Source organism: Nothobranchius furzeri, chromosome 5 (assembly GCF_043380555.1).
Source record: "Nothobranchius furzeri strain GRZ-AD chromosome 5, NfurGRZ-RIMD1, whole genome shotgun sequence".
Taxonomy (NCBI): domain Eukaryota; kingdom Metazoa; phylum Chordata; class Actinopteri; order Cyprinodontiformes; family Nothobranchiidae; genus Nothobranchius; species Nothobranchius furzeri.
This window is the reverse complement of record NC_091745.1, coordinates 4183538-4204329: the sequence shown is the minus strand read 5'-3', so window position 1 is coordinate 4204329 and position 20792 is coordinate 4183538. Positions and strand designations below refer to the sequence as shown.

Below are 20792 nucleotides of genomic sequence, written 5' to 3'. Positions count from 1 at the left end.
AGATAACTCTTATTCTCTGCAGCTGGGAGACAATAAGCAGAAGATTTGTATGCTTGTACACTCTGGTGCACAAACCTACCTGGCTCTAAACAGGATGAATGGAGGGGGAAATTGGAGCGTTAGAATAAAACACCTTCCGTGTCTTTTCTGCTGGTGTAGTCGTCACATTTTGTTGTTAGAAAAGCTTTTATGGTAGCAGACTGTGACCTGTGTAGGAAAACTATGACCTTAACAAAGGTTTTATCATCATTTCACCTTCAAGATGAAACACCAAGAGTCTCCAGGGTTAGTCGATCACAGCTGAAACAAAATAACATTAAATCTAATGTTTTATCAGCTAATCTTTCTAGATGCAAGAATTGTGACTAACCATCCGTAGGGCAATTTGTTAGAGAAATGCTCCACCTAGTGGTGGAATTCAAATACCACTCCAGAAGCATTTTTTTTTTCATTTAAAAAAAGATCTGCCAGATGATACTTTAAAGTTTAAACAGATTTTTTTTTATTTCTGTACTTGCATGGATAGACCATCAAAGTATTTACACGACTGTACTCTTGAATGAAATAACAAAAACAAATGTGTAAATGCAATAAAAAAGAATAAAAAATAATAAATTAACAGAATTTAAATTTCTTTAAAAAAAACTACCAAATGTAGTCGGAAAACATGAACAGGCATTTGCTAAAATCAAAGATATGATGCAGCTTTAGGCAATAATAAACAAGGAATGCATTAAAATTCAACAATGTGCAATATACTGTGTTTTACCAAATGCTTTAAATATTTCAAAGAAGACATTCTATGCATTGAGTGTTAATTTACAATAACTTTAAAAAAATAAAACAGATGACATTCTTTCATAACACAGCTACCTAATTATTCAGCAAGACTTCCTTTGCTCATAAGGCTTCAGCATCATAGAGTTTACATGTTTTAAAAGGCTCTAAAAGGCCATCAATGCATTGTTAAACTTTATTATCAAGCAGTCTCTTCCAGAAGCCACCAGCCTTTGTTTTTGTAATGCCACAGAATGTGCAGAACTGTAAATCTGTTGCCAGGATGTCGACTTTAGCTCTTGGGAGTCAATGCAACTCATTATGCAGGAAATGGTGCAAAACCCTTTAAAAAAGCTGAACCTATTTGTGGTGTGGACAGCGACACCAGAACTCAATAGAAATACATCAGACACACGTCACAAATAACACCTTAATTTAAAAAAATCTGCCTGTTTACAATTAATGATGATTAATATGCTTCAGAAACTCTTACTGCAATGACTAACAAGCAATAAATATTTGCTGTTTTCATAACGTACTGTATTACAAAACTAAATTCACTATCTCTAATTATTGCATTTAGCTACCTTTATCATTCATATTGTATTTTTTTATTTTAGAAATAAACCACATCTTTGATGCATGGCAACAGGTGTACACAAACCTATGACAAGAGAAAATGATTAGAAGGCTTTCCACAACACATCGGCACATATCATGAGTCTACATAGTAACCATGTACAGATTATCGCATCCATAGTGTTATCTCTGCTGGTGTACAACAGGAAATATTAAAGACATTAAACCCACCAGATCGGTATAGAAGCACCTAAAAAAGATCAGAATACAAATTAAAAAAATAAACAATCCATGATGTCATTAGAGACCTTTTTACAGGTCAGGTTTTTTAAGCTTAGTCAGTTTACACAGATATGAAGTATTTGTATTTCATATTTAAGAAATATGGAAATGGTGTGCAAATTAAGCCATGGAATATATCAGCCATGCACTGCTTATACACTACACAGCTGCAGATTCTTGCATAGTTGATAAATGCATGCATTAGTCTTATCATGCAATACTGAAATTTGCAACCAGGTTCATTTCTGTACATTTTGACAAATTTACTAAATCAAAAGTAGACATCCACTGCAAGGTAAGAAGCAAGATGCCAGGGGCCTCATTCATCAAACAATCGTAGAAATATTTCTATTTTTCTTCCTATGAACGAAGTTTAGAATGTTCGTACAAACAGTGAAATCCTGATTAATGAAACATGCGGTGGCCACGCATACGCGCGTTCGTCTGCAATCGTCTGATGATAAATCCCACCTGTGCATACCCAGGTGCTCATTTACATACAGAAATGAGCATTTCTGTATGTAAATATTCAGTTACATCATGTCTTCAGCAGCTCATAAAGGAATTCCCTGGGTCCTTCCCATCGACATTAATATAGGTCCTTCCCAAAAAATATTTTAAAAAAAGACAACTTTATTGACAGAGAGATTGAGAAACTGGCTGCCAAAGTGCAAAAGAAGCAAAAATGTTGGCAGAGGTTATAAACGTGGTCAGGATAGAGGAGAGATCCTCATCAGAAATAAATAAAAAAATTAATATGATAAATTGTTGAGCAGGGGAATTTAATTCTGGTCCTGGAGATCGGGAGGAGCCGTCCCCTCTTGATTGCACGCTCTGCCAAATTCTCCAATAATAAAAAACAATCTTTCATAAAGCACATCTCAAGATGAAAATCACGAGGTGCTTCACAAGAACACAAACATTAATTAAATAAAGAAGTTATAATAAATAAATTAAAATGTCATAAAAATGGGAAGAGTAAAGATTATTAAAAAATAACACAAAGTAAGCCATGCTACAATTTCAGATTCCTGTCGGTCACAGGTGTCTTAAATAGGTTTTAGCACAGCTGTTCCACCAAAATAATTATTTATTGGGTAAAATAATTAGTGGATGAGGAACATGTATGGATGACCTTTGGTGTTGCAGCTCCCTCGTTCTACCACTAGAGGCTGTTTGTAAGCTTGATCAGAGGTTTTCTTATATTTAGGAATACACACAAGTAAAACATGCACACAGATCTTTGCATAGGTACGGTTGATAAATGAGGGCCCTGGGCAGGAAGGATGAAGAAAACAGAAAAAGTGTATATGAATAGAGTGATTTAGTTGCAAGTCGGTGTGTAAAGCCGGGCGGACACTGTGCGACTTTTTCACTCGTAGCACTCAGCTTCAGCTCAAACTGTACGATTTCCTCGCAGGGCAGATCTCACGAGTCATGTGCTCACACTGTACGACCCAGTTCTCGGATGCGACCTGATTGCTTACACTGTACGTCTGGTAGCAACACGTCGGACCTAAAAATATGCTAAAAATAGCAGTTTTTACTCAACACGTCAGACTTTTTTGTCTTGTCTTGCCTGTTGTCCTTCAGGAGTGCTGCAGGAGGACACACAGGGATTTATGGGGGTTGGATGAGGAAAACGAAATAAAGAAAGTCAATTTGTTTTGTGATCAGTTTAATTTGACATGAACACGACAAACACGCTTTCTTGATAATCTTTGTGAGTAAAAAAACGTGTAGAAACAAAAACGAACAACGTGTGTTATTAGGGAAATTGCGGGTGAGCGGTGTTGATACATGATTGCGCATGCGCTGTGAGCGGTTCTGGTACTTTTTGGGTTGCAGCTGCTCGCTGCGCCGCTTCAACAGTGTGATACCCTCACGAGGGACGAGCAAAATATTAAACACTCCAGAAGTTTGTGCGAGCTCACGATTGCTGATCGTTAGCTGGTCACGTGGTGTTAATCGCCTCTCGTAACCCCCTGTACACGACGCTCGGAGCAAAACTCGCCCCGATCTTGTGGATTCTCGCACGACTGGAAAATCGGCTCAAAAAAGTGAAAAAGTCGCACAGTGTACGCCCGGCTTTAGTCTGTCGAGACAGAATTAATCCACCAAATTTCTGCAGGATGAGAAGCTTGTTAATAAAATCTGAAAGAGAGAATCCTCACATGCAAGGCCTAGTTATTGTTTACATGTGAGAATTTTGGCAATGTAGTGAAATGGGGGGGGGGGGGGGGGCAGATTCTAGTATCGATAATAAATACAACTAAAAAGTTGCATAAAAGCTGATGCCACTTAAATCTATCATCTATATTTACATGTTATGAATATATTTTGAATAAGTCTTATGTTGCAGATTGTCACACCGTCCTTTACACCCCTAATAAAAAGTAGACAAAATAAAGGGCATCATATCCTAATGCACTGGGTTATATGAATAGATTAATATTATATATTTTATGTTTATGTTCAATCTGACAGTTCCATAAATGAGCATGTGAATGTAATATAGTACGAGCCAGCTCTAAAATAAAACAAAAAGTTTTTTTTACAAAAGTGGCAAAGATTACAGAAAGTAAATTCACAAAAAAAACGTGTCCTGCTCTGAGTCCAAAGTGCTATGAACGTGTTCCTGATAGAAGTTTCAAAAGCAGCAAGAGGGAAAAACCACTGGTTTCAAACACGTGTTATTCCATCAGCCTGGTTTATAGAAAAGTGATGAGTGCACAGAAAAAATAAAAAAAAAATGAAAAAATAACCACCTAATTATCTTGACCTAAATCATTGATAGCCAGGGAAGAGTCATACTAAATGTCTCTAGATGTCGCGTCTGAAACAGGCTTTTTTTGACAAACATTTAAAACTACAGTCACTTTGTCTTAAACGTTTTTCTGCGTGTGTAGGCTTTATTTAGCCAAACAATAGTTTAACCTACTAGAGGTGAATCAGAAACCTGACTTAACATTATTTCACCCCAACACCGACCAAAACCCCAGAAACCCCAACAAAACCCTGCCCAAGCCATTTCAATAACACAGTGCTGCTTAAAGGTGGCATTTCCTCAAACATCAAAAGGATGACCGTAAACCTGACAGATGCTACTGATACATTAATTATTGTTGATCTTAAACAAAAACCACGTATAGTACAAAGTGATTCTGCAGTATACTCACAGTTGATGGCTGAAAACATATCCACTGCTGGTATCGGATGTGAGAGTATTGCCCGTATAGGTGGGGCAGTTTTACAGCAACATCAGATCTAAACCAGGACTAGCCTAATGACTGCTGCTGGGATAATAGCCTGCTCCTCGTTTAGCTTCTAGCATTTTACAGTAAAACTGCCACATCATTTCAGATAGTTTGGCAGACATGTCCGCATTTGGAGAGTCTCGCTTCTGTACTTTAACAAATCTAATGGCTCAAAATCGATGCTCTAGTAATGAAGACGGCAAAGATCACATCTCCAACGAGGTACCAAAGGTTAAAATGAAACAGCTTTTCCGAGATGTCCATTTACAGTTCTGATCATCATCATATGAAGATAAACTTATTGGAAACCCATCAGTGCCAGTAGAGCAGTGGCCTGTTCCAGCACCAGGTGTATTAAAGGAGGAATTACTGTAGAAACATTGAGATGAATGTGCCTTTCGAAGGCTGAAGACTATCATCATACATTAATATCTGTACAAAGTGCTACCAAAGGAACATTCCTACCAGCGACGCGCACGTCACAAGACTACCGTTATTATTTGTTTTCATGTGCAGCATTGAAAGGCGCTTACGATCATTTTCCTTTTGCTCATGGAGAAAAACAAACATGCTACACACTATTAACAGAGTGTGTAGAGATCCAACATATGTTCATTTACTTTAAAGGGTTTCATTCCAAAACATAGGAAATTACATAGGTGCATAAAAAACTTCTTTATCAAAAAGTACTTTAAAAATTTTGGTATACTTCCACAGTTCATTACCCTATGACTTTTGTATTGGTCCAGGTCCACCATCATCCTCATTTAAACTCCTAATAAAGATGTGTTTGTTCCTACTCCTAAAGGCTCGAGGGATTACTTCTAATGTTCTACAGTACTAATGTCTCTCCATCCATTGCTTTAGCCTTTGAAAACAAAGGTCATTACTGACCCGTGGAATAAAGTGAAAATTGCTAATGAAAAAACATAGGGTTGCAATTATTTTTGGAATGAAACTCTTAAATCTGTGAATGTTTATGAGCTGATTTTGTGTATAAGAGGCTGATTTTGATGAGATGATTTTGTGTATTTGTACCTTTTTGACTTTCAAATGGTAAAGCAGCAGAATCATCAGCCTATTTCACCTAAAACATGTTTCTCTAACAGAAACTACGTACCACTGCAGTAGAGTGGGTGGATATTTCTTAGACCGTGAATTTAAAAAGTTTATGCTGTTGCTGTATTATAAAATTAGCGAGTTTACCTCAGCTAAAACATTTTTGAAAAAACTCCAGATGACCACGATACTCAAATATCAAAGTTAAAATACGCCTCTAGGGGTATTACACAATTACACAGAGTCATAACCTCAAAACGCTGCATCTCAGATACATCTGCTAACTAAAATCTAGGCACAAAGTAATAAGCTGCACAATATGTTGAACATATTTACCACAGATGTATTATTTAGGCCTCTGTGCTGTTCGTGCAGGAGATTGCATGCTCGATGACAGCTTTCGAGAAGATGCCTTCCTTTCGAGAGGCTTCTTTCCGTTTGCAGGGGACTTGCTACTTACATCTGAGGTGGAAGACTTGGACTTTCCCACGTTTAGTAGAGTGCGACTGAGAGAGCTTGGGGGTTTGGAAGACTCCTGTTTCTCTGACTTGGGCTCACCTCTGTGAGTCTCAGATGCTTTCAAAGATACAGCATCTTCAGTCTTTGGATCATCATTGTCCATCTCCTTGGCTTGTCCATTCTGCTTACATGTCCTCTCTGAGGTCTTCCTGGTCAGCAATGTGCTTTTGCCTAAATCGGCCGACCGGCGATTTTCCCTTTGTCGAAGGGCACTCTTGAAGAAAGACAACCCTTTTTCCTCAGACTTGCTGCAACGTTGCAGGTCTCTAGTGGACACGCTGGGTGAGCGCAGGCTAGTGACAGAAGAATTGCTGCTGGAGCTTCTCACGGACCTCCTCTCGGCCCGATTTACGTCCTCTGTTTTGGAAAGTGAAGAACGAGATGCACAGCTGCTTCGGAGGCTGTCGACCAAGGGGCTGGTGAGCATTGAGTCTTTGCTGTAACTCCTCTCTACCAGTCGTTTCCGGCTGCTCGTGGAACCTTTCTCAGTGGGACTCAGGTTTTTCTTTGCAGTAGGAGAAGGAGAAGCTGAAGACTGAGGTGTAGAGCGAGTACTTGGCTTATGCTGTGGCGTTGAGTCTAAAAGTGGGTTTGAGGTTTTAGTTTTGGAGGGGGTTCCACTGGGTGTTGAGGTGCTTTTCTTAACATTTGAGGTGTTTTCTTTAGTGCTGCTCACTTTTTTGCCTTTAGTCGGTGTACTGGAAGAAGGGTCTGCAGCGGGGTTCTTGAGGGTTGAGCACAGCCGTTTTCGGGAGGTCTTTTCTTGCTCTGTTTTGTTGGAACTCTTGGTGGACCCGGTGTTTTCTGACTTCAAGCCAAATCCTCCAATACTACTTTTTCGTTTCTGCTCTTTGGAGGGCGTAGCTTGACTAGGTAGTGTGTATTGATCTACAGCTGTGATCTTGTTGTTGTTTTCAGTTGCCTCGTTTTTATTGGTCTTCTCCACTGGAGTGGGTGCCCTGCAGTACACCATGTCTACGAATCTTTTGCCATTGTCGTGGTCACTGAAGTTGCTCTCCATCATGGACAAAGGAGTCCTGCTGCCAAAGTAGCGCTCATGTTTACTGTAGCTGCCAAAACAAGATGTGGAAACCTTGTCATCGCACACCTCTCCAATCCTCTCCAGAGGAGGGGAACATCGGGAGTCGAGGGAGAAACGTGAGGGCGAGTTGGATCTAATTTGAAGCTTGGCAGAAAGAGACCAGGAAGGCTTTATCCCACTGTCACAGAAGGCTAAAGGACTAGCGATAGACGACCTGGAGGACAAGCTCTGGCGCTGAATGCTTCTTACAAATGGGCGGACAGAGAACCCTCCTAAAACAGGAAACATTTCAGAAAGACATTTGTTTTTGTTATAGAAGGACAATAAATAACTTAACATTTTAAAGCTATTTTATTCCTGATAAAAGTTAACTAGAAATGTTTTGGAAGTCTTAATTGTAAATAATATTAGTGTAAATACAGATCGTTAATAAATGTACCAGTATATTCGAACAAAAAGGCTAGTCAACTAAAACACAACATTTGGAAACACTAACCCCAAGTCAGATTTGTGAGCATTATTAAGTTATAACTAGTTAATCTGAATTATGTTTCCCATCAGTCGTAGCATAAAAGCTACAACAAGAAGTCATTATTTCTGTTATGTTCTCACTAGCGTGAATACAGCTGCTGGTCACAAAATTTGAACATCTTGGCAAAAATGATTTATTTCAGCAATTCCATTCAAAAAGTGAAACTTGTAGATTAGATTCATTCAGTACACACACTGTTATTTATTTATTTATTTTTTTCAAATGTTCATTTCCTTAATTTTGATGATTATAACTGACCCATCCATCCATCCATTTTCATCTGCTTATCCTAAGTCGGGTGGCGGGGCCAGTAGCGAAGTCGAGAGGCCCAGACTTCCCTTTCCCCAGCCACTTGGGCCAGCTCCTCCGGGGAAATTCCAAGACGTTCCCTGGCCAGGTGAGAGACATAGTCCCTCCAACGTGTCCTGGGTCTACCTTTAGGCCTCCTCCCAGTTGGACGTGCCCGGAAAACCTCACCAAGGAGGCGTCCAGGAGGCATTCTGACCAGATGCCCGAGCCACCTCAATTGGCTCCTCTCGATGTGGAGGGGCAGTGAATCTACTGCGAGCCCCTCCCGGATGACCGAGCTTCTCACCCTATCTCTAAGGGAGAGCCCAGCCACTCTGCGGAGAAAACTCATTTTGGCCGCTTATATCCGCGATATTGTTCTTTTGATCACTACCCAAAGCTCATGACCATAGGTGAGGGTAGCAACGTAGATCGACCAGTAAATCGAGAGCTTTGCCTTCTGACTCAGCTCTCTCTTCACCACGACAGACTGGTACAATGCCTGCATCACTGCAGATGCAGTACCAATCCGCAGTACCTATCAATCTCACGCTCCAGTTTTCCCTCACTCGTGAACAAGACCCCGAGATACTTAAACTCCTTCACTTGGGGCAGGACCTCATCCCTGACCCAGAGAAGGCATTCTACCCTTTTCCGAATCAAGACCATGGTCTCAGATTTAGAGGAGCTGATTCTCATCCCAGCTGCTGATCACTCTGCAGCAAACCGCTCCAGCGAAAGCTGAAGATCACGTTCTGATGAAGCCAACAGGACCACATCATCTGAAAAAAGCAGAGACCTGATCCTCGGGTCACCAAAACGGATGCCCCTCGCACCTTGGCTGCATCTAGAAATCCTGTCCATAAAGGTTATGAACAGAATCGGTGATAAAGGGCAGCCTTGGCGGAGTCCAACTCTCACTGGGAACGAGCTCGACTTACTGCCGGCAATGCGAACCAAGCTCTGACACTGGTCATGCAGGGACCTAACAGCCCGTATCAGAGGTCCTGGTACCCCATACTCCCGGAGTACCCCCCCACAGGACCCCCCGAGGGATGCGGTCCCCTGTAGTTGGAACACACCCTGCGGTCCCCCTTTTTAAATAAGGGAACCACCACCCCGGTCTGCCAGTCCAGTGGGACTGCCCCTGATGTCCACGTGACATTGCAGAGCCGCGTCAGCCAACACAGCCCCACAACATCCAGAGCCTTATGGAACTCCGGGCGGATCTCATCCACCCCTGGAGCCTCTTTGTGAATCTCCCCCACTTTTCTGACTGAGTTCTGTTTCACAATCCTCTCCAGGGTGCGGTTATCCCTATTGTACATTTTTTCTACCACATCTTGTCCTTCCTTCACCTCTCTATTAATGTGCTTGGACACGGAGCTCTGAACAGCCAGCCTCTTGAGCAATGACCTTTTCTGTCTTGCCCTCCTTGTGTAAGGTGTCAGTGGTCGTGCTTTGGACAACTGTCAAGTCAGCAGTCTTCTCCATGATTGTGCAGCCTTCAGAACTAGACTGAGAGAACTTTTAAAGGCTTTTGCAGGTGTTTTGGGTTATTTAGCTGATTAGAGCTTGCCAAAAGTGGTCTTCAGTTTTGAACCTTTTCCCAATATTCTATTATTATGAGACATCAAATGTGTTTTTTTATTAGTTATAATCAGTTATGATCAACAAAATTAAAGAATTAAACATTTGAAATAAATCAGTCTGTGTGTAATGAATGAATCTAATATACAAGTTTCACTTTCTGAACGGAATTACTGAAATAAATCCACTTTGCCGTGATATTCTAATTTTATGACCAGCAGCTTTGTTAGAGAAGCTGTGAATTTACAGTAAGGGTCAGAATACCTTTAATATAACTGTATGTGAATTTAGAAGCCAACATGACTACAGTCTGCTCCTTTTGTGGAAAAAAATATGACAAGACAACATCGTTGGTTGTTTAATCTGACTGAGTGTTTAGGAGAAAAACAAACATGTCCTTAAAAGCATTGCCCTGCTCATTAAAGTAATGCTCAACTAACTTTCTATTTTCTTCGGGATTAAACTTCACTGTTCCTGTGAAATTTGTATTTTTACCAACTAAAAAACATCCTTAACTCTCAATGTTTGCTTCAACAATGTTTTAACCAGAATATTAAGTGGGGATGCACTGAAATGAAAATTCTTGGCTGAAACCGAAAATGAGGAAACCAAGGCCAAAAACTGAAACACAGAAATAAATTACTATTTCAATAATAAGAACCATAGCATTTATGGCTACAATGTGTACTAACTTCACTAATGCTTGTAGCGTTAATAAGATCCTATTGTCTGCCCTTAACAGCTGCCCCTTCACACAGTAACAACGTGTAGGAATCGCCAAGGTCGGATGCTGGTTTCAGTACGTTTACATTCCAGGAGAAGAGACAGAAGAAGAGAAGAAGAACGCTTTCCATTAATTAATCAAAGTACTTTATTTGTGAAAAAGCTAATCAAAGCATATGTTGATCAATAATCACCGCAAAAGAGAGGTGCAGCCTGGCCAGATGCACTTTCTACTTTAAGCTGAAGGATCGAGAGCTGGTTGAAAACTACGTTGAGAGTATGATGTAACTCCTTTGGAACTCGGATCGAAAAGAGCTGAGGTTAAGATGGGACTGCCTTTAAAATGGCGTTGCCTTACTTTATATCCCCTAGTTGTTTACAAATCTTAGTACACCGGATTGGACAACTTCATTAAACAAGCCAGATTCTGCCTACGACAGACGAAAGTTCTGATTGGTTGAGAACAATGTGTCATGCGTTTCCATGTTAATGTAGATCAGTCTGTCTGGTGCAGTCCTGTTTATTCATTAAACACATAACTCATGACATCTTTATGTCACAGATCATTCACCTGACTATTATTGATCAACATATGCTTTGATTAGCTTTTTCACAAATAAAGTACTTTGATTATTTAATGGAAAGCGTTCTTCTTCTCTTCTTCTGTCTCTTCTCCTGGAATGTAAACATACTGAAACCAGCATCCGACCTTGGCGATTCCTACACGTTGTTACTGTGTGAAGGGGCAGCTGTTAAGGGCAGACAATAGGATCTTAATAACGGTACATGATAAATGATAAAATCAAGGCATTGCAATAAATCAGTAACAAAACCATGACAATTTTTATTGAGCACTGACATAAAATATAAAATAAATCTCAAAATTAAATGTTTCACTTGACGCCACTTGAGTACTTTAAATAACAATTATAAATTACTATGTGAAGTGCCTTGAAACAACTCATGTTGTGATTTGGCGCTATATAAATAAACTTGAATTGAAATAAAAACAATAAATTATAAATGTAAGTGCTTAGAACTGAAAGGCCTGCTGAGGACTGAAATTACCCATTTAAGTGCCAATATTTCATTTAACAAGCCACAACTGCAAATACAGTGTATAGCATAAATTACTACACTCCCTTTAAGAAGTGCAAATTTAATCAGTAGCTCAATGAACAGAAGAACAATTTTCAGATTTTTCACAAGGCCGGCTCTGACTGAACACTTGTTTAACTCCACAACATGAAACTAAGGTTAATAATGTAACTTCTATCTTCAGTTTTACTAAAATTTGTTGAAGCAAAAATGAATACACCCCGCAAGTAACACTACTACATCTAGTATTTTGTACGGCCACCGTGATTTTCAAGGACAGTACCAAGTCTTCTAGGCATGGAATGAACAAGTTGGCGGCATATTGTACCATCTATGTTTTTCGATTGGGTTCAGATCAGGAGACATACTTAACTTTCAATCACCTTCACCCAGTTCTTCTTCAGAAATGCAACAGTAGCTTTAGAGGTGTGTTTTGGATCATTGTTGTTGGAAGAGTGAACAATGACCAAGTGCACCGAGTTATGGCAGCATCTTCTCCTTCAGTATAGAGCAGTACATTGTTGAGTTCATGATAACATAAACAAAATGCAGTCCCCCAACACCAGCAACCCTCATGCAGCCCACATATGGACACTGCCACCACCATGCTTCACTGTAGGCACCATTAATTTCTCTTTGAAATCCTCACCTTTACAACGCCATGTAGTTTTGAAACCGTTAGTTCCAACAACAGTGATCTTTGTCTCATCACTCCAGAGTAAAGAGTTCTAGTAGCCTTCATCACTTTCAGCATGGGCCCTACCAAATCCTAGGTGTGCTTTTTGTGTATGGGCTTTAGGAGAGGCTTCCTTCGTGACTGATACCCATGCATGCCATTCCTCTGCAGTATGGGCCCTATGGTGTCACGGGAAATGATCACTCCAGTTTGTCTTTCTACTGCTTTAGCTAACAGTGACCTTTCATGGCGATTTTATTCAACGCTTCTCATCAGAAGACGCTCCTGTCCAGATGTTTACTCCCAAGGGAAGCCTGGGCATCTCGGTAAGATGGTTGCACTTCCATCTTTCTTAAATTGTTGGATCACTTTTGCTACAGTATTTTGACTGATATGTAAAACATCGCTGATCTTCTTGTAGCCCTCATCTTTTTTGTGTAAAGATATTATTTCCTTTCTCAGATTTTGTGACATTTCTCTTCCATGTAGAGCCACTGCTGACAGCATGAAATGGGCTTTTCTTAAGTTATACACTTTTATAATCACCTGTCTGCTTGACACCTCTTAAATGAATCATTAGACTTGTGGTTGAATGCCTGTTAATTCGAACTCTCTAATCTTAAGTGTGGCTTTTCTCCTAAGACTATGATTGGGCTGTACTCATTTTGCAACATGAGCTTGAATGGATTTGTTAGGAAAATCACTTTTTTGTTTGTGCAAATTAACAAATCTTGTTTGAAATCAATGGCCCACATTTGTGGGATCGTTTTGTAGTATGGTATCTCATAGAAAATGTTGATTCAGAAAGGAAGCTAATTGTTTTCTGACAAATGTAGTGGGGTGTACTCATTTATGCTGGCCACTTTATGCAACTTCAATCTGAGCAACGATTTTGGATGTTTCTACTAAAATGTTCAGGGTATTAGGGTTTGAAATCTGCCTCCCATGAGGAGGTTCCCGACTGAGGGGAGGAGACGAGCAGAGCAAACAGAGGGCAAATATTATTATATTAGAGAGGAGAAACTTTCAATGCTGCCAGGTCTGTTCATTGTTGATAAAGCTCTTTGGTAATGGCTGACTCTGGTTCTGAAGAGTAATATTCACTCGTTCAGTGAGAAAGAACGTGAGGCTGCAGCTGCGCAGCAGCAATAGAGTGCTTCATGAGAGCAAACACGCTTCACACACATGATCCTAAGCTTATTTCACCGCGTTCAGGACATGGCGGGTGTAGAAAAGATGCTAAAACATAGCTAATGATGACAGACGTGGCAGGAATGTAAAAGAAAGCAGCGCAGAGGCGTCACATAATTGATATGACTATCCTAGTGATCGTAACAGCATTACTAAAAGGGGAAAACTTTACCTTTGAATCAGTATGAATATACGATTTTTATGAAGCCAAGAGCAAGATGCCACATGAGGGCGGAGCAAGATCAAACAAAAACAGAGTTCACCTGATGGCCTGCTTCTGTAATTTAGGTGTTTCAGCCAGAATTCTTCGGTGGCCGAATTTTCGGTGCATCCCAATAATTAAGTTGAATATAAACACTAATAGCATGTCTGAAGGAATTACGATTGACCGAAGATGGTCAATAAAAGCAGGCTCACCATCATCCTCATTACGCTCTGCGGGAATCTCTACTGACTCGGCTAGCGAAGCCAGAGACGTGCGTCTGGAAGAGGCTCCTGAGGCCAAGCTAGCAGGTCTGCTGCCAGGCAGCCTGTTGATCCAGTGGTCACATAGGGACGAGCTGGTGGAACCTGAGGAAAAGATCAATCGCTATAAAACTCATGGGCTCGACACACGGGAGGCGACATCGCCTCTCCTCCATTCATTTTCAATGAGACATGCGCGACAAAGCGATAATCGCGGGTCTCCCTCCTACCAAGCGAAACGCGAAAAACGTGAGTGAAATTTTGCGCTCGTGCACATGTCACGCACAGGTGACCCAGCGACGCGATTCCAGAAAGTTGAAACATTTTCAACTTTTCATGACTGTTGCTGGGACGAGGACCAACGGAGGTTTTCATTCACTGACCAATGAGCGGACAGGATGCTCCGTACATCTCCGAGCAAACATGGAGGAGAAGTTGATTATTATTATGTTTTTATAGTAAAATCTGAAGTAAGATTTCACATAACTCTAGCAGCACCTTGTGAAACATCATATCTACCGATTTATTAACTCTGAACCGCTTAAATAACCTTAATTCCCTCCAACCTGACACAGCCAAACAAAACAACAGAAGTTTCGATTTCGCCATGGAACAGAAGGCGTAGACGGCTTTGCCGCTGGCCGCAGATCGCCTCCCGTGTGTCAGGTAATAAAAGCGACAAAGTTCGCTGATCGCGGTCGTTTGTCGCCTCCCGTGTGTCGAGCCCGTCACAAGTTAGCAAAAAGATTTAAAAGTTTCACATCATTAAAATGAGCTTCATTTAGTCAGTAAACATCCAACAGTTAGAAAGAGATACTGACCAGCAACAGAGCTGTTGGCAGACCAGGAGGGAATAGCAGTCCTCCTCTGATAAAACAGAATATACGCCGTCTGCTGACAAACATCGTCATCAGCTACGGGTGACACCTCACTGTCATCAAAGCAGTACCACTGACCGTCTATAGAGTTTTTGCAGTAAGCTGGGAACACAAAGCGAAGATGAAAATAAACGAGGAACTAATTTTGACAGTCGTCACGTGTAAACTTGAAACAGCGTTTGTGTTACCGGTGTAGTGGCCTCCGTGCATGTTGCCATGATGGTTACACACAGCGTACAGGTCATACAGGAAGTCATCAGGGTTTCTTCCAAGGCCATAGGACCGTCTCCATGGTGACCAATGAGAGGGTAAACTCCAGCTGCTCTGGCTTCTTTTGACCACATGTGGAGCCATGTCCATCCCCATGAGTGGGAACCTCACCATGTTCTGCATCTTCACCCTCCAATCCCCCTCCTGGAGGCAAAAAGCAGACTAGAAGGTTAATGTTTCAGCCGTCCACTTAGATTCCTTGTTATGTTGTTCTTCAGACAGAATGTACAACAATTAGTTTTTTTTACATTAAGCAATAGGAAAACATAAATGCCAGAAGTAGCAGGATAGCTGACGCACATGAAGAGACTCATTGTTTCTGCATTTTCTATCCATCACAGCGAGTTACAGTAAGTGTTTGTCTTAAGGCCAAATGTAAAATAAAACACTGCAACAGAAAATAAGCACTCGTTTAGTCATTACATTTGCAGTGGTCTCTAGAAGGAACGAATGCCTTACAAGTCATATTGGGGAAACAAAGCTCTGGCGCACCAGTTTCAGGAGCTATAAATGAGCCACATCATAGCTGAGCTTCAGACGACAGGATTTTGACTAGGGCTGCACAGTATATCGAAAAATTATCGTCCTCGCCATAACAGGACGTGCGATTGGCCCATCGCAAAGCACGTCAAAAACGGCGATAAATGTTTGGTTCAAACATTTCCATCCGTGTCATTCATCAACTTTTTGTAAACCAGCTCTGTTTTTTACGCGGAAGTATTATTTGACCAATCAAATGTAGCCCTTCTGATATGCGGCCAATCAGATGGGTCCGTTCACGTAATAGGCCCACCCCCTACACAGACCCTTAGGATGGGTGGAACGCCGAACGCAACACCCAAATTGAGTTAGCGGCGCCGTTCCCTTGTTCGTCATGCTGGCTCAGATTAACAAACGCACTTTGTGCTGAGGTTTCTGGAATCAGCACTGCTTTCAAACGTGAACGTGAGTCCGCTCGGTGTCGTTAGGCAGCTGATAATAACCGGGCTGACTCTGACACGTGCCGGTGAACCAACCCACCTTAGGCCCCAGGCTCCGGTTAGCTTCCAGCTAAAAGGCTACAGCTGCACTCTCCTCCCAGTCCCACCCTGCTAAAGAGGGCCTGGAAAAGTTCCCCCACACATCAAAGTGATTTTTCATTTATGAGCTTTTATAACCTTGTTAATCAGGATAGTTGATTTGCTGCTGCACATAAACTGTCAGCCAGAAGCTCTGCTAGCCGGTTATCTTAAAGAGCGGGTCAATTGAGCCTCGGAGTCCTTCTCCACCCACGTATCAATTTTAAAAAATGCAACATTAGTAGGCGTTGCCTGGAGGACCGAGAGGGCGGAGCCGCGGCAGTGATGAAGACGATGGCTAACTAGACGAAGCTAGCTCCCTTCACTCTGAGCAGTTATTAGAAGTGGAGGACGTTTCTCCCCCTCCTTACACAGACACTCGAGAAGAAAGGGACCAAGTCTATTTGGAGGAGACAAGCGGACCTGAGTCTTATTGTTTTGAGCTTGTGAGTTGCCTGAAACTCCCAGAACCGACCCAACAGAATCACCTCTGAAAGGTAAGTAGCCGTTAGCCATAGCATTGGATTAGCTGCAGGGTTTGTCTCCACGGCCCTAAAAAGCTAGTATTCAGCATGTTTTAGAGGTTTATCTGCTTCAGCACACCTGGTTTTAATCAGCAACAAATAGCTGAGCTGCTTAACAGCTAATCTAACCTGTTAAAGCAGGAAAATCCACTGAAACATGCTGGATAGCAGCTCTCCGGTAGCTCTGGGCTCAAGTTACAGTCTGCTGCATATAAAGTTATGAAAATACCCCATGAGAAAATTATTCTGTAATGTGTTCAGCCCACTAAAACTGCCCTGATTTCTTTATTTATTTACTGATAACAGCTGCTCTCTTGGTTCTAGGTCCTCTGATGTCTGCAGCTGGTCTCCTCTGCTGGTGTCATCAGGATCAGGAACTTTCAGAAGAACGTGCCTTTCAATGACTCTTTCCCCCTTATTTGTTATATTAATTAAATAAATCTCAATTTATATATTTCCTGTTTTTGTTCATGTCCATAAATACTTAAACATGCTTGAAATTAGAACGAGCTTTTAACAGTGAGGTGCTAGTTTAATTAATCACAATAGAGCTAGTTAAACATGCAACAAAAATGTGATATTCAATGTAATTTATAAATATCCATTAAAATATCAAAATGAATCTAAATGAGATATTTGGCAGCACAAAAAACTTGTCAAACACAATATTTATTATAATAATTGTAGGCAGACAGGAGACAGAGCTGATGGAGGTTCTCAGTCATCGAAGGATGGCTGAAGGCTTTCCAGGAACAGGAGATGTGGTGTGGTCTCTTCTCTCTCTATTCAGCAGGATGAGCTGATAGGTTACAGGTGTGTGAGGACATCCTCATGCTGTCATAACCAGATGACAGGGGTTATCAGGTGATCAGCCAGGCTAATGAGATGCAGAAAGAAAACAAATTCAGGACAGTGTACAATATGTGGTGTTGCTCACCTTATGTGCTCTTATAGAATATTAATGTGTGCATGCCTCATGGTGTAGAGTCCATATTTTGCTGAGTGTCTTGCAATAATGCAGGTTATTAGTTAATTTACTTTTGATAGCAAAAACAAAATATTTAATGTAAAAGTTATTTTCCAGGAGAATCAGCTCACACGTCACCACCAAGTGTCACGGGCAGAATCAGTAGCCTCCGTCATGATGTAATCACATACTTATTTAATTGTTAATATCTTAAAAATTCTGAAATTTTTAAAAAATTTTTTAACCTTGAACAGTTCACTGAGCTTGCACTGTCACTGAGGTGGAAGCTGGAATCAACAGCAGACACCTCACATCTTGGTCTTTTCAGGGGGTCTGGACGCTCTGGGACCTTCTGGAAGATGAATTTTCATCATGGTCCCCGTGGGTCACCAGACACACTGCGGCTGTGAACTCCATTCTGGCTGGCTATGTACAAAAACAAAGAAGCAGCACATTTATAAATGTTTAAAAGAGCATAAAATCCCGTGTAACAATAATCTGTAAAACAAATTAAAACTAGAAGGTGATAATAAAATGTTTACATAGAAGATTATTAAAAATAATTCACCTTTGCTACAGGGAAGGTTTCACATCAGCCTGGAAAAGTACATTCATGCAGCTAAATCAGTCTGACAGCCAGTGTCTTGGGTAGATTTAGCCTGAAAAAAAAAATAGAAGCACATTGTTGTTGGGAGTTTATAAAGTCAGATAATATACAAAAGAATCTCCTATATAGGCGCTTTATAACATTCCTAGTGTGTGATCGTTGTTATAACGTAAAAGTCCGTCACATATGATGTGGAGAGCCTGAAATGCGACCTCCTGAACAGAATTCCTCACAGAACCTGTTCACAAGCTGGATTTCACGCTGTAATGATGTCTGTCAACTAGTGCAGCGTTAGTTAGAGACACTGTAGCAGAATTGCCGACTGACTAGCTAAAGGAAGTGAACCACGTCTCTCAGACTTTGCATTTAGGTAGGGAATTGTCTTTAGAAGATGTTAAAACGTTTATTTAGCTGACTCACCTCAGACTGGAGCCCGCCGTGGTGGGGGAGCAGAGTCGGTGGGCTGCATCTAAATCGCGGAAGAGCCACGGTGGGCAGCCTCCCTCTTCAAACGGAGGCGTGCAGAATCGCGGGTAAAATGCCCACAGAGTCACCGCAAGCATACTACACTACACCTACTCACCAATACTAAGACGATATGGAACACTAAACCCGAAATACTTTCCCAATTACACTAACAGCCAAACACTAACTAAACTACAATATCCAACAGCCAAATCTAACACTAAATAAGTATTTATAACACTAAAAGATATGCTAAAGACTAGGATATGCTAATGCTATATGCTAATGCTGAACTACCGCTGACCTCCTATGCTCGCTTGCAAATCCAACTCCCACTCGCCACAGGGCGTGGCCGAGACGCTCGTTGCTTTTATAACTTTGGCACGGAGCTGCTACGTAGTACTCTACTGGTTTACGTAGTACTTTACTCTTTAGCCATTGGCTAAAAATTATTCAAAATGACTAAAATTCTGTTTTCAGCTGAAGGTGGCGCATTACTGTGGTTTTTAGACAGAATTTTTAATTTTTAAAGAAAATGCACCAAAATGCTAAAATAAAGAATGCACACATTTAAAACACTATTAGACACTCATTTATACAGTTCATCAGCAAAAAAAAAGTTAATTTAGACGTTACTTGCTCTTTAAGAGGAGCTAGTTCAATTTGTTAGCTTGTTATCAGAATCATAGTTGCAGTTTCATCATCTGAGCTGCTTTTTAAGATCTAGGTAAACTTGTTCAATTTGGGGGATAAAAACAAACGTTTTCACATATTTTCCATGTAGTTTTTTGCCAGTTCCTCTTCTGAAAGGTAGATAATTGTTTTTCTCTTTCCCTCAGAAAGTCTTAATATTCTCCTAGTTTGGCCCAGCACAGATCACTTCCCAATTACAGCAACAGCCTTATATCATAACCACATAAGCGGAGAAAATGTTCAGTAGCAATGAGAGAATTTGCTGTTGCATTTAAGTGACGTTAACTATTATTTAACATTTAAACTTATTTTCTGATTTTTTTATTTATTCAAAAAAACCCTGGTAAGGGACGTTTTTCTGTATTTGGAGCATCAGAAAAAGTTTTATGGTGGAGGTGATGTTTTAAAGTCACTGAGAAACTGCATGCATGCAGTATGTTGTTTTGCTGCTAATACAGTAGCAAGTGCAGCTGCATATTTTTGCAATAAAAATGTTATGCTGTAATGGAATTCATGCATTAGTTTTTGTTTGCTTTGAGCCCAGAGCAGACGTCACACGCCAGACGACATCAACACTGCATACTTTAGTATTTGTTCAGTTATCGTGAGTAATATCGATATCGCGATATTAAGCACTGTTATCGAATATCGCAGGTTTTTCTAATACCGTGCAGCCCTAATTTTGACTATTATGTTTGGACATCTCACCTTGCGTTGGTTATGAGCAACACGACTCTACCACTGACTCTTGTTTGCTGGGCAACATTGATGTTTTATCTCCACAAATAACACAAGTTCTGCTGTGTGGTGGAGATGCTAATGCTAATGGTTAGCTTCTGCTAGTCTGCTGCTGTTTACTTGACACTAAACCAACAACAGCCTTCCCCGTCCTTTAGTAAAGCTGGATGAGTCCATGAAAATTCAGTGACAGTGTGACGTAGATCTGTCTGGTTATTCTCACATAGAGTTTCACCGTTTATTTTCTATCAGAAGCTAATGCAGGAGATAGGTGTAGGAGACTATTTTCATGTTCAGCCTGCATGAAAAACTCAGTGACTGATAAAATCATTAAAAAAGGTTTTTCGGTCAACCACACATTTAAAGCAATAAGCATTTAAATGTGTATTTATATGAATAAAAACCCGGAATATGCATTTATTTTAGTTTATTTATGACGCGTGGCACCCATAAACCACTAGAACACATAAAAAGGCGCTGGCCACAGTTTGTGTTTGAGTTAGAATTAAACCAG

At 40.7% G+C, this 20792-nt stretch overlaps 1 protein-coding gene and 1 long non-coding RNA gene across 2 annotated transcripts in view; both read right to left on the bottom strand.

Annotated features, from left to right (window-relative positions):
- Window positions 1–478: 478 nt before the first annotated feature.
- usp31 (ubiquitin specific peptidase 31) overlaps window positions 479–20792 on the bottom strand; it is a 32982-nt gene continuing 12668 nt past the window's right edge. Inside the window, exons 13-16 of the mRNA XM_015948597.3 lie at window positions 15145–15370; window positions 14900–15058; window positions 14031–14183; window positions 479–7787 (exon numbers count right to left, since the gene is read on the bottom strand). Coding sequence (XP_015804083.3) covers window positions 6301–7787; window positions 14031–14183; window positions 14900–15058; window positions 15145–15370 — 2025 coding nt within the window. The 3' untranslated portion in view covers window positions 479–6300. The remainder of the gene's footprint in view (window positions 7788–14030; window positions 14184–14899; window positions 15059–15144; window positions 15371–20792) is intronic.
- Window positions 15377–20790, bottom strand: LOC139069941 (uncharacterized). Its single transcript, XR_011520609.1, has 3 exons — window positions 18344–20790; window positions 18021–18201; window positions 15377–17685 (listed from the first exon to the last, which is right to left on the bottom strand). It is a non-coding gene; the product is annotated as an uncharacterized lncRNA (long non-coding RNA).